We start from the raw sequence: 13852 nt of genomic DNA on the forward strand, positions 1-13852 counted from the left end.
ACTTAAATTAATTTACTTTTTGATTTATAAACATTTTTAATTTCATTTCCTTCAACTCTTTCTAAATTTATGAATGCCCTTGATCATCAGGGATGGTCAGGAAACAGTGAAAAAGCATTCTTATTCAGACAGTCATTTGAACAATCAGTTAAGCTTTTCCTGCCTGAGGAACAGTGGAGGCCAAGTTTATGAAAGTCAAATACTCCTTGGGAATGTGCATGAGATGTCAGCCTGATTCTCCTTGATCCATGAAAAGACAGGCAAACATATAGTCAATAGATGGTTGACTTCTTCACAAACTGACATCATCCCAGTGAATAATTATTGCCCAATACTGCTACTCCCATGATCAGGCAGTAATTATTAAGTTTCTTATTGATTATCCATTCACTTTACATTACACTAAAACTCTTACCAGGATATGGACTAACTTTAGGATTAGCTACTTAAAGAACAAGCTGATTAAGTAATCAACTTGGTGGGGACTTTTATTTGTGGGGACGGGATGAGGGTTAACAGAAGGGAAAGATGGGAATTGGGAAAACTAAATACAGAAAAAAATGATCACAAAGTAAATTTTAAATTTAGGCATACAGCATAGTAACAGGCCATTTTGGCTACAAGCCCGTGCCATCCAATTAATCAACAACCCCTTTACGCTTTGAAGGATAGAAGGAAACCAGAACATCTGGAGAAAACCTACACAGACATGGGGAGAATGTACAAACAGCACTGGTTTCGAACCCAAGTCACAGGCACTGTAACAGCATTCCCCTCTTTTAATATCTATTTGGACAAGCATTCAATTCACTGGATGATGCAGAATGCATGCTCACAACATTGGTCAGCAGCCCAAAAGACTAACCTGTGTCATTTGTGCCTTTATGCTTGTGTTTGGTTTTTCTCCTGGTTCCAATACTACTTAACTGTACGATCTCCTTGCATAACTTCTCATTAACAAGTTCTGTATTAGCATCTTCCTTGGATTCTGGTTTACTTCCACTTTCCATGGGCTCTCTAGACAATCGCTTGGTCTTCTTTCTGCTTTCTTCTGAAATTGCTGTCTGCTCCTTGACTTTCCGTTTCCTGCCTTGCGCTCCCTCACTTCCATCGCTTTCCTGGTTCTCTTCCTGGTGTTCATCTGTGGTGTCCACCTGGACTTTCAGTTGCTGCTGCCTGGCTTTGGCTTCCCGACAAAGCTTCTGGAGCAAAATTTGGGATCGGGATTTGTCATTTTTACTGTTGGTAGGCTCATCATCACCCAGATATCTGAAGTTCAAAAGAAAGACAGTTAAAAATTTTGTTAACTCCAGAAACTAATGGAGGTGAAAATTTTTGCTTCTACTTCCAACTGTGAATGATTCCCACATTTGTACCCTTGCATTTGTCCACCTCATGTGGATTCCTTGACACATCAACAGTCTGCTGCAGAGATTGACATTCAAAAGAAATTAAACAATCACCCATGAACACATTTTGTAACACCTTGAAACATTTGGCATTAACATCTGATCAGCCATGCTCCCTGACAGTAACTCATTGCTTTTCCCATTATAGTTTTTTTTCCCATCACTATGAAGATGCAGTGAGATATTTGACCTGTTAATTTCAAATTTAAATGCAATTTTGGTATGGCTAGGCAGTAAATCTACACTGTACAAACATTATTTCTACTTTATATATGGGCACTTCTTGCCTTAGTCCACAAGCAGTTATTCACATTGCTGTCAGTACTCTTCTCAGAAATTAAAACAGAATACAGGTCTACCCCGCTTTATAAATACTCATTTTACGCAAATTCTCTTTTACGAAGAAACCTGAGTTCGCTTTTATGAAAGGATATTCCCTTTTACAAAAAAGCCAGGGGGGCACTCAGCACGCAGCCAGCAGGGGTGTCACAGGGCTGTCAAAACTCGTTTGTTGTCTACATCAATCTCTTTCTCTCTTTGGCTTGGCTTCGCGGACAAAGATTTATGGAGAGGTAATGTCCACGTCAGCTGCAGGCTCGTTTGTGGCTGACAAGTCCGATGCGGGACAGACAGACATGATTGCAGCGGTTGCAAGGGAAAATTGGTTGGTTGGGGTTGGGTGTTAGGTTTTTCCTTCTTTGTCTTTTGTCAGTAATCTGGATGAAAATGTACATGGTGTGATTAGCGAGTTTGCAGATGTCAAAGTGTATGGTATTGTAGAAAACGATTACGGTTCCAAAACTTGAGCAGGATCTTGATTGGTTGGGCAGCTGGGCAAAGGAATGGTGAATGGAATTTACAGAGAAATGAGAGGTGTTGCATTTTGGGAAGTCTAACATGGGTAGGACTGACACACTGAATGGTTGAAATCTGTGGAGTGTTGTAGATCAGAGGGATACAAAAGGACAGGTATACAATACCTTGAAATTGAAGTTACAGACATACAGTCAAAAAGGATTTTGGCACATTGACCTTCATTAGTCAGACTATGGAGTATGGAAGTTGGGAGGACATGTTACAGTTGGTGAGGACCCATTTGCAGTATTGTTTCAAGTTTTGGTCACCGTGCTACAGGAAAGATGTTGTCAAACTGAAAAATGTACAGAGAAGATTTACAAGGATTTGGCCAAGACTCAGGGGCCTGAGGTATAGGGAGCGGTGGAGCAGCCTACACCTTTATTCTTTGGAACACAGGAGGATAAGGAGTGATCTCATTCAGGTATACAAAATTATGAGAAGAATACATTGGGTGAACACAGAGAAAGGGAATCCGTAACTAAAGCACATAGTTTAAAAATTAGGGGAAAGAGATTTAATGGGAATCAGAGGGGTAACTTTTTACACAGAGGGTAGTGAGTCTATGGAAAGGGCTGTCAGGGGAGATGGTTAAGGCAGGTACTATTGCAATGTTTAATAAAAATTTGGAAAGATACTGTACATAGTTGCGAAGGAGATAGGCCTCGTGCAGGCAGGTCGGTGGGACATTTTGGTCAGTGCGGGCGATAGGCCGAAGGCTTGTTTTCCGCGAGGTCAGAAAGGGAGAATTAAAGTGACAGACACGAAGCTTCATGTCAACCCTGTAATGTACACAGCGTGAGAGGAAACAGGCCCTCCAGACAGTGCATGGCTGGAGAGCTCAGCCAACACAATCGTGGTCGTAACATCCATCCCGAACTCCACACATGCCTCTTCCCCAACTTTTCCCCCTCGCTGTTCCTCCCGCCACCCTATTTTCCAAACAGCATCATCGTCGTCGTCCTCCCATTCCCACTCCCACCTGTTGATATAGAACAGCGCCATGGACACGCCGCTCTTCGACTCGCATCACCCAACAACCGGGTAGCGCATGCTCATGACGTCACGGCGACCGTCCGCAACATAGCAGCTGCTGCGCCCCCTCATGGCGCGGAGGAGCGCCAGAAGAGTTGGAGGCAGAGGCAGTTGGGAGAGAGTGCCAGTGTCAGCCTGTGGCAATGGAGGGGAAATAAATACAAACCCTCTCAAAGAACCAGCCCGGAGCAAATGAACTTACAACAACTCCGTTTACATACATTGCTGGATCAGAAACGGTTCCCAATTACGCGAAGGACAGTTCAGCAGCATCATTCAGCTTAATATCTAAGATTACATGGAACCACCTCACTGACAAAAGGGAAAGGAGGAAAAACCCAACACCCAACCCCAACCCACCAATTTTCCCCTGCAACCGCTGCAACCGTGTCTGCCTGTCCCGCATCGGACTTGTCAGCCACAAACGAGCCTGCAGCAGACGTGGACTTTTTACCCCCTCCATAAATCTTCGTCCGCGAAGCCAAGCCAAAAAGAAACATGGAACCTACACATTGCAGCAAAGACTATTCAGCCCACATTGTGGTGTCGACGATGGAAAAGTTTTCCACAACAATGCATTTCACGAATATGACCCTCTATTTTTCTTACATCCACGTGCCTGAGAGCTTTTGAATGCCCCTATTGTTACCAGCCTCCACCACCACCCCCGGCAATGCATTCCAGGCACTCTCTGTGCAAAAAAAAACTGACCACTGACTCAAGGGACTGAGGTATGAGGATGGGAAATAAACTATGGCATTGCCAGTGAAGTCCACATTCCATCATCAAATTAAACAAAAAGATCTTCAGATGCTGGGGTTCAGTGCAATACTCAAAAGTGCTGGAGAAAATTTCCCGGAAGGGCTCTGACCCGAATCATTGACTGCCTTTTACTTCATATGGATGCTGAGTTTCTCCAGAACTTTTGTAGATTGCCTCTCAAGGGTGACTTCAACTCACAAATATAGGGGTGACCACTCTCTTTAATCCGCATTATCCGTGTTACTCATCAGTAGAGAGATGGTATCTGAACTGGGGTCATTACTTGCATCGCTGACAGTTAAGATGCTCTGAGGCAGATTCCCAAAAGATGCCGTCAGACGCAGCTAACCCAGTGGCATCCACATCAACCTCCAATTTCTGTTGACCCCTCCCCCCTCCTCTGATCTCTTTCCCTGTCCCTCTGTCTCCTTTCCTCAAGCTCCCCATTCCCACTTTTTGATAAACCTTTCCTTCTCCTATCAGAGATATCCTCCTTAGCCTTTTTCCCCTCTCCCCCTATCAGCTTCTTTCTTTTACCCTCCCACCTGTATTTTGTGATCTTTTTCTCCCCCCCCCCCCCCCGCTTTTCATTCAGGCACCTGCCTGATTTATGAATTCCTGATGGAGGGATCAGGCCCAAAATGTCGACTGCCTTTTACTTCCCTTGAATGCCTCATAATCTGCAAGGTTTCTCCAGCACATTCGTGTACTGCAGTCAAACATTAGCAGTTACACTGAACCTGATCATTAACATTTGCTTTTATGAAAAAGTAGATACCAAAGAAAATTCATGACTATCTCACTCTCTTTGAAGAATTTGGGAGTCAGCTGCATGTTAGTCACCTGATATTGAGTGAGAGCTCCAGGCTTCATAAAATTCTTTTAAAGACGTGTCAAGTGGCTTCTCGAGTTGTGTGAAAGGATGGAGATGTCAACAGAGCATAATGGAATGTAGTGTGGATTATTTGTGAAGCCAAACACAATCTGCTGGAGCAACTCAGTGGGTCAAACGACATCAGTGGGAGAAAAAGAATGGCTGATATTTTATAACTTGAGTTTCAGCTTGAAACAGTAACCATTCTTTGTCTTCCACTGATGCTGCTTGAGTTCTCCCAGCAGATTTTGTTTTGTTTCAGATTCCACCATCTTCAGTTTCCTGCACGGCTCAAGGATTATTCATGAGCTTCTGACCATGAAGGTGGAGGTGTCCAGTTAAAGAGTCCATCATCTGTTCTGTATTGAGTACTCATCCAGCAGGTGGACAATTTTTGATAAGCACCAGAATGATTACTAAGGAGATAAAGGACAAGTCAGAAGTATGGCTGTTCATTTGATATACTCCAGTTTGATGAAGAACAGACTACTGTGGCATGTGCTCATAATAATCTGATTGTGCAGAAGAGATTTGATGAAGTTATGGGGAAGCCAAATCTGGCCAAGCAGCCTCCACAAGTTTTTGCAATTTTGAGGAGTTGCTTGTTGTCAGGTAAATGAAAATGACTGATCGAGTTCCCAGTTCCATGCATCGATCTGTCAGACATTTTGGTCACCTTCTGAGGATATGCGAATGAGCTCTGAGATTCCAGCAGCCTTCTTTGCTATGGTCAGAATATTTTACCTACTTATTATGATGCAAACAGACAAAGGCCATTCATCCCATCGTGACCATGTAGAGCAATCCCATCTGACCCATTTCCCCTTGGTTATTCCCCCTGTTACCAGTGCATCTTGTTTCCTCTCACATACCCACCAACCTCTTCTCTTTTATTCTGGGAGTCAGAGCCCCTGAGAATGCTCTATGTCACATTTCCCAGTATTGAGCTGGGTCTCACACTGCATGAATGGTCACACAGAATTAGACAAGTAATTAATAATATCTGGCCCAATACTGAAAAGTAAATCTAATCTGGCTTATTCCTGTGTTGCTTCCAAGGCACAGTTTGTGTCAAGTTGTCCTATCAAAGACACTCACATCTTGAAGATATTAATCAAAACATTGTCCATCTTCATCTACTTCTTCAATGACCTTCCTTCTATTACATCAGAAGTGAGGATGTTTGCTGATACACAATGCTTAAACCAATTTGCAATTCCTCAGCAAAATAAAGTAGTCCCCATGCCTGCACACAGCAAGTCCTGGAATGTCATCACATCTTAGTTCGGCTGCTTCCATTGTAGATAGTCACTGCTTTGCATTTTGTGGCATGTATGTTCCTTGCGGGTTTCCAACCCATGTCTGAATGTTGTCTCGGTCTTGCCAGAGAGTCAGGACATAGCACAGCACAGGTCCATCAGCACACGATGTTGTGCTGACCTATGTTAACCAACTCCACAACAATCGAATTTTATCCTACCTCATTCCCCTAACCCTCTATTTTTCTTACCTCCTTGTCCTGATCTTGGAGGCTATTGAATGCCTCTATTGTTCAAGTCTCCACCTCCCATAAACTTTCATCCACTCACTTCAAACAGGTGTCACCTGGCATTTGCTACTGCACTCCAGAAAAAAGGTACTGACTGCACTCTTGAAAATGCAGCTCATTAATCAGCCTGCTCACTCTGGCACATGTCAAAGCTGACAGGTGGGATGTCAAGGCTCCCTTGCTGCTGATTATTTTTGTTGCTAATAAAGAAAATCTGCAGATGCGGGGGTCCTAGTGCAATATATTAATGTGCTGAAGAAACATAGCAGGTCACATTGCATCCAGAAGTAAAAGCTGACCAACATTTTGGGCATACCTAACAAAGGACCCAAGCCCGAAATGTTGGTTACCCGCTACTTCTGGATGCTGTGTGACCTGCCTTTGGATAAATTTGCAATCCTTTAAACAGATTTGAACAACTGGACACAGTAACGTGTATGATTCTTCCATTTATTATTGACAATTGTAGACAGCCGAACAGTTCATCCTCAACATGTAGCCATATAACCATTTACAGAGCGGAAACAGGCCATGTCGGCCTTTCGAGTCCTCACCGGTTCACTAGAACGACTCCACTAGCTCAAACCTCCCGCTCTCCGCCAATAACCCTCCAACCCCCTCACCTCCATGTACACGTCCAACCTTTTCTTAAATGACAGAAGTGACCCTGCCACAACTATCTCATTCGGAAGATCATTCCATTCCTCAGCACAAGGAATTAATGAGGACCTTTGTAGATGGCTTCTCTGTTTGCACCACTGGATCTCTCAGGCATAAACATTTTTGCTTTTCACTGAAACAAATAAATGTATGGCAGCAATTTTACAGTATCTGAACCTGATAACAGCCGTGACCCAGGCTGAGGTTTTATTCATGCCCCGTCCACCACCTGGACCAATTGCCCAGGAGATCCAGAGCCCACTTCAAAACTTACTGTTACTTTCTCTCAAAGCCCTTTCCAAACCAAAAGCCTTCCTTGTGAATACTGTCAAGGCTCCACTGGTTCAGTGGTTAGAGCACTGGTTTTTCCCTTACTGGGCCTCATTTCATGCATGTTACATTCTAAATTTAGTATTACATGATAATAATGGAACCTTTACCTTTATCCATGTTCATCACATGATGCTGCTGTGGAAGAGTAGCAGCAATCATCAACCTGGACATGCTCTGTTCTCGCTGAACCATCAGTAAAGAGGTATAGGTGCAGCAAAACTCGTACCACCAGGTTCAGGAACAGCCACTACCCGTCCAACATCAGACTCCTCAACAACAAAATCAATCAGGGACTCATTTAAGGACTTTTACTTTGCATTTAATTACTCAATATTTATTTTTTCTGTATTGCACAGTCAGTTTATTTACATTTCTTTCTTTGTTTACTTTCTCTCTTTTGTATCTGTATCTTTTCTGGAGTAGGGTTTTTTTTTTTGCAGTCCTGACATATAGATATTCTGCCCGGCCTGCAGAAAAAAAGAATTTCAAGGTTGTATGTGATGGCATGTTTGTACTCTGACAATAAATCTGAAATCTGATTGAACATTAACTGCAGAAAGATTATATAATTGAGCAGTGACTGAGGAGAGCTGCTGCTGAATCCGAGGTAAGAAGAGAAGGTAAGACTAGTCAAGGGTGTTATTCTACAAGGCAATGGAGACAGCTAGGGCTGTGGGTTGTTCCAGCTGTGGGATGTGGAAGATCTGGGACAGTATACCTGTCCCAGACAACCACACCTGCAGGAAGTGCATTCAGCTCAGGCTCCTAACAGACCGAGTTCGGCAACTGGAGCTGGAGCCAGATGAACTATGGGTTATTCAGGAGGCTGAGGCAGTCATAGGGAGGAGCTACAGAGAGGTAGTCTTCCTGCAATTTCTTTATTAATGGCTGATAATTTAATTTGTACAGGTGGCTTAATTTATTATCGAATCTAATACCTAGGTATCAGATTGCTTGTGTTTGCCATTTAAATGGTGATTCTTTTTTAAATTCTGTGTAATCCACATTACTCATTGGCATCGCTTCACATTTATTTGCATCGATCTTGTACCCCGATATTTCTCCATATTCCTTCAATTTCTTATGTAGTTCTATTATTGATATTTCACGTTCTGTTAAGTATTCTATGATGTCATCTGCAAATAAACTGATTTTATACTCTTTCTCCTTTATTTTTTATTCTTTTTATTTTATTTTCTGTTCTTATCAGTTCTGCCAATGGTTCTATTGCTAAAGCCAACAGTGAGGGAGATAGTGGACATCCCTGCTGAGTTGACCTACTTAATTCAAATTGGTTCGATACATATCCATTTACTGTAACCTTTGCCAATGGTCCATTATATAATGCTTTAATCCAATTAATATATTTTTCTGGTAGATTGAACCTCTGTAATACTTTGAATAAATAATTCCATTCTACCCTGTCAATGGCTTTTTCTGCGTCTAAAGCAACAGCCACTGTTGGCATCTTATTTCCTTTTTTTTTAGAACAAAGAACATTTATTATACAACAATGCAAAGTTGGGTGCTTCCCCTTACCCTGGGAATACACCGGCATCTTATTTCCTTGAACTGCACGAATTAAATTAATACATTTACAGACATTATCCGCTGTTCGTCTCTTCTTAATAAATCCAGTTTGATCTTGTTTTACCATTTTTGGTACACAGTCGGCCAATCTGTTTGCTAATAATTTCACTATTATCTTATAATTTGAATTGCATCTTGGCGCCTCACAGTTCGGCGGGCAGCAACCTCCTTTGAAGAAGACCGCAGAGCCCACCTCACTGACAAAAGACAAAGGAGGAAAAACCTAACACCCAACCCCAACCAAACAATTTTCCCTTGCAACCGCTGCAACTGTGTCTGCCTGTCCCGCATCGGACTTGTCAGCCACAAACGAGCCTGCAGTTGACGTGGACATTACCCCTCCATTAACCTTCATCCGCGAAACCATGCCAAAGAAAGAACATATTCTTGGTGGGATGTCCTCCACTTCTATTGCTAATAACAGGTGTGAGTGATCAGATAGCAATCTAGCTTTATATTCAGTTTTCCTAACTCTCCCTTGAATATGGGCTGACAACAAAAACATATCAATCCTTGAGTATTTTTTATGCCTACTCGAATAATATGAATATTCCTTCTCCTTTGGGTGCTGCCTCCTCCATATATCCACAAGTTTCATTTCCTGCATTGATTTAACCATAAATTTGGCCACTTTATTCTTTTTGCTAGTCTTTTCTCCAGTTTTATCCAACATTGGATCCAAATTAAGGTTAAAATCTCCTCCTATCAATACATTTCCCTGCGTATTCACAATCTTCAAAAAAAATATCTTGCATAAACTTTTGATCCTCTTCATTAGGTGCATATATATTGATCAAATACCAGAATTCTGAATATATCTGACACTTTATCATTACATACCTTCCTGTTGGATCTATTATTTCCTCTTCTCTTTTAATTGGCACATTTTTATTTATTAATATAGCTACACCTCTGGCTTTTGAATTACATGACAATTGTTCCCGTCGGTGTTCTCTTTTTCCTTAATGAGTGATCTGCGCATGTGCGACTCCTTGCGCATGCACAGTTGCATGCTTTTGTTTGGCTCAGAGAGCCATTTTTGCAGTCCAGCGGTTGGAAGGTCGCGACTCTGCAGGGTCGTCACCAACCTTGGGGATCAGGGTTTTTTCTCCCTGTTTCTTCTTGCGGGTAAGGCCTTCTCCTTTCTTTTCCAGTGTATTTTCTTCCTGTTGTTTTTATTTTTTCCTTCTTGGGTGTCATTTTCTTTCTTTTCTCCACAACTTTATCTTTTATTTATGATATTTTGTGTTTCTTGAACTTTATATTTTCTTCACTTTATTTCTTTTCTGGAGAGGGCTGGTATTCTCCTACTGGCCACTACTCCATTATGTGACTCCTCTAATGACCATTTTTCTCAAGCAAAATATTTCAGTAACAATTGGGTCAAGAGCAGTGATTCTCAACCTTCCCTTCCCACTCACATAGTTACAGAGCACTTATGGCATAGGAAATATTTAAAGTGGTATGTGAGTGGAAAGAAAAATGTTGAGAACCACTGCTCTTGTTAACTCAGCCTGTGACATCACAGGCACCAGACTTCATTCCATCGAGGCCATCTACATGAGGCAGTGCCTTAAAAAAGCAGCCTCAATCCTTAAAGACCCCACCACAGAGGCCATGCCCTCTTCACTCTGCTACCATCAAGAAAAGATACAGGAGCCAAAAGACAAGCTTGCAGCAGCACAAGGACAGCTTCTTCCCCGCTGCCATCAGATTCCTGAATAATCAATGAACCAGACACTGCCTTACTTTTCACGCACTGTTATTGTTATTACTTTATTTTTTATAGTATTGTTGGAAGATGGTTATATGTATATTTGCATTATGACGCTGCTTCAAAACACCAAATTTCATGATTTGTTCATGACAATATATCTTGATTCTGATTGTACAATTGCAGTTAACACAGTCATAGTCCAATAGTCCCAGGATAGGTCAATTTCTATCTCTGGTGCATCTCCACACTGAAATAAAAGTTAGAAAAAAAGTGGAGGCCAGAAACTAAATATCAAATTCAAATGGAGCTGCATTGCAACTAGTTTCTGAAAAGACAATAAATGTCAAGGCACTTTATCTGAATGCCTACAGCATTCTAAACAAAGTTAATGACTTGTGGCACATATCAGTACAACTTTGTATGACAGTGGCCATTTCAATAAAGGGGTTGAAGGTTGGAAATGACTGGGAATTAATTAAGAGGCTATCAAGTCATTTGGAAGGATAGGCAAGAAAGTAAAGGAATGGGGGTTGCAGTGTTAATTAAGGATGAGATCAGGTGAGAGCAAGAGATGATTTAGGAACAGAGAAGCAAATATAGAATCGATGTGGCTAGAGATTATGAACTGTAAGGGGAAAAGGACACCAGTTGGAGTAGTCCACAGCTCACCAAAAATTAACATTACAGTGGCGCAGGCAATAACAAAATAGCTGAAGCATTTAAGAACGGAACAATAGTCATTATGGAGGATTTTAACCTTCACATTGATTAGTGAAATCAGGACAGTTGAGGAGCTTGGAGGAGTTCGTGGAATTCATTTGTGTTAATTTTCCTGAACAGCATATTACAGAACCCAGAAAACAGCATGCTATCATCTCCAGAATCAACCCAGCGAATCTCCACTGCTCCACCTCCAAAGCATGTGTACCTTTTCTCAAGTAAGGAGACTAGAACTGGTTGGAGTTGGGGGTAATAGCATGGATAGAGGATTGGTTAATAAAAAGCAGAGTTGAAATAAATGGGTGTTTCTCTAGTTGGCCATCAGCAGTGAGTGTGTCACATGGGTCTGCTCTGGGCCTGAAAATGAAACAATATACAATGATTTGGAAGAGGGGATCAAGTATAACATATCTATGTTTGCTAACAACACTAAATTGAGTGGAAAAGAAAATTATGAATAGCCATTCTCCACAGAGGGCCCTGTGAAAGAGTAAGTTCAACAGATATGCTTAACAAAAGGTAATGAATGGGGTGCCTTATAACATCGATGAGAATGTGACTGCCTTCTAACATGACCTTTCCTTTGCTGTAGTGAGATAATAACTAACACCAAGGACATTCCATTTTTTTTGCCAGAAGACACCACAATGGAACATATTATTGTAAAAACATAAATTGCCAGCTGTGTGAAACTTATAGGGTCTCACACAGAGCCTTGCTTGAAGGTGTATAAAAATGGGATCAATATTCTGTATGCTTTGAGTGGGGATCAGTGTAGAAAACAAGAACCCTTCACTCCTGCTACCATTTACAAGGCCGAATAAAGGAAACTGTTCTATGATTAGTTGGTTCTGCTATTTTACTACACCGTGGGCTGACTTTCACGCCCCTGGATGGGTTCACAGCATATTTAAGGGGGGCTGTGGAGGAGAGAAATACAGAAGAAACCAAATAACGCTGACTATTTCACAGGGAAGGGGGCCATAGCCAAACAAAGGTTGAGAATGGCTGGTGTAGTAGTTGCAGAGTCTGCAGAGGGATATAGATAGGTTAAGTGAATGGGAAAGTGTCTGGCAGATGGAGTACTATGTTGGTAAATGTGGGGTCACTTTGGAAGACAAAATATGAATTTGGACTATTATTTAAATGGTGAAAATTATACTATACCGTTGTACAGAATTGCCTAGGTCTGTACATGAAATGCAAAATGTTAGTTTTCAGGTGAAGTAAAGGCAAATAGGATGTTGGCCTTCATCACTAGAGGAATTAACTGAAGAGCAGGGAGATTCTACTGCAACAAGATACTGGTGAGTCCATACCTGGAGTACTGCATGCAATTCTGGCCAGCTACATCAGTGTGGTTCAGTTGCTGCTGAGGTCAATCCACAGGACCACGAGAGTGACAGAGAGGATTATTGGAATCTCACTCCACCCCCAACATAATCTACCAGGACTGTTGTCAGAAGAGGGTGCGCAAAATTGTTGAGTACCTGCACAGAGGATCTTTCAGTTGCATCCATCAGGAAAGACACAGGAGTATCAGAGCCAGCACCACTAGGCTGAGGAAAGGCTTCTTTACACAGGCAGTGAGAATGCTGAACGATCAAAGGAGCTGCTTCACGAACCACTGAAAACACTCAATCATGAAACAATATTTATTTATATGTACAGCATATGAATTCTTGTCTTGCATATGTATTGTTTGTCTGTATGCGAGTTATCTTTGGCTGTGTGTCATGTTTTTGAAGAAGATCGAAGAATGCTGTTTCATCAGATTGCACTTGTGCACTCAGATGACAATAAACGTGACTTGACTTAGATCTCCTTACTTGAGAAAGGATATACTGGCTTTGGAGGTGATGCAGAGGTTCAACAGGTTTATTCCGGATAAGAGGGTTGGCTCTTCAAGTTGCCTTGAACTCTACTCACTGGAGAGCTTTGGGGGTTGGGGGGGGGGGGGGGGGGGGGGGAAGAGAGAGAATATCTTATAAAAATAGACAAGACTGAAGCAGGGAGGCTGTTTCCACTGATCATTGAGACTAGTCTAGGAGACTGCTTCGAAATTCAGGGAAGGACATTTAAGACAGTTAAAGAGGAACTGTTTCCCCAGAAAGCAGTGAATCTGTGCAATTCTCTGCCCAAGGAAGCAACAGCAGGATCATTAAATGATTTAAGACAGTTTTTTGGAGTAGTAGGGGATAGGGGATTTAATGGTTATGCGAAACCAGCAGGCAAGTGGAATTGATCCCACTATCAGAGCACAATCTTCTTGAATGGTGGAGGGAGCTTGACGGGCAAGATGGCTGACTCCTGCTCCTTGACCTTATGAAGCACTATACGTGAGACTG

The 13852-nt window shown here is 42.0% G+C and overlaps 1 protein-coding gene across 3 annotated transcripts in view; it reads right to left on the bottom strand.

Annotated features, from left to right (window-relative positions):
• The window catches only part of ddx51 (DEAD (Asp-Glu-Ala-Asp) box polypeptide 51), an 80826-nt gene extending 67375 nt beyond the window's left edge, over window positions 1-13451 (bottom strand). For 2 of the 3 annotated variants that reach the window (XM_069933041.1, XM_069933039.1), the window contains exons 1-2: window positions 12995-13451; window positions 866-1269 (exon numbers count right to left, since the gene is read on the bottom strand). In XM_069933041.1, the coding sequence (XP_069789142.1) occupies window positions 866-1269; window positions 12995-13020 (430 nt within the window). In that variant the 5' untranslated portion in view covers window positions 13021-13451. Of the gene's footprint in view, window positions 1-865; window positions 1270-3246; window positions 3335-12994 lie in introns of those variants that run through there. The other variant, XM_069933040.1, reaches the window with a different exon arrangement.
• Window positions 13452-13852: the final 401 nt, after the last annotated feature.

Source organism: Narcine bancroftii, chromosome 4, assembly GCF_036971445.1.
Source record: "Narcine bancroftii isolate sNarBan1 chromosome 4, sNarBan1.hap1, whole genome shotgun sequence".
Classification (NCBI taxonomy): Eukaryota; Metazoa; Chordata; class Chondrichthyes; order Torpediniformes; family Narcinidae; genus Narcine; species Narcine bancroftii.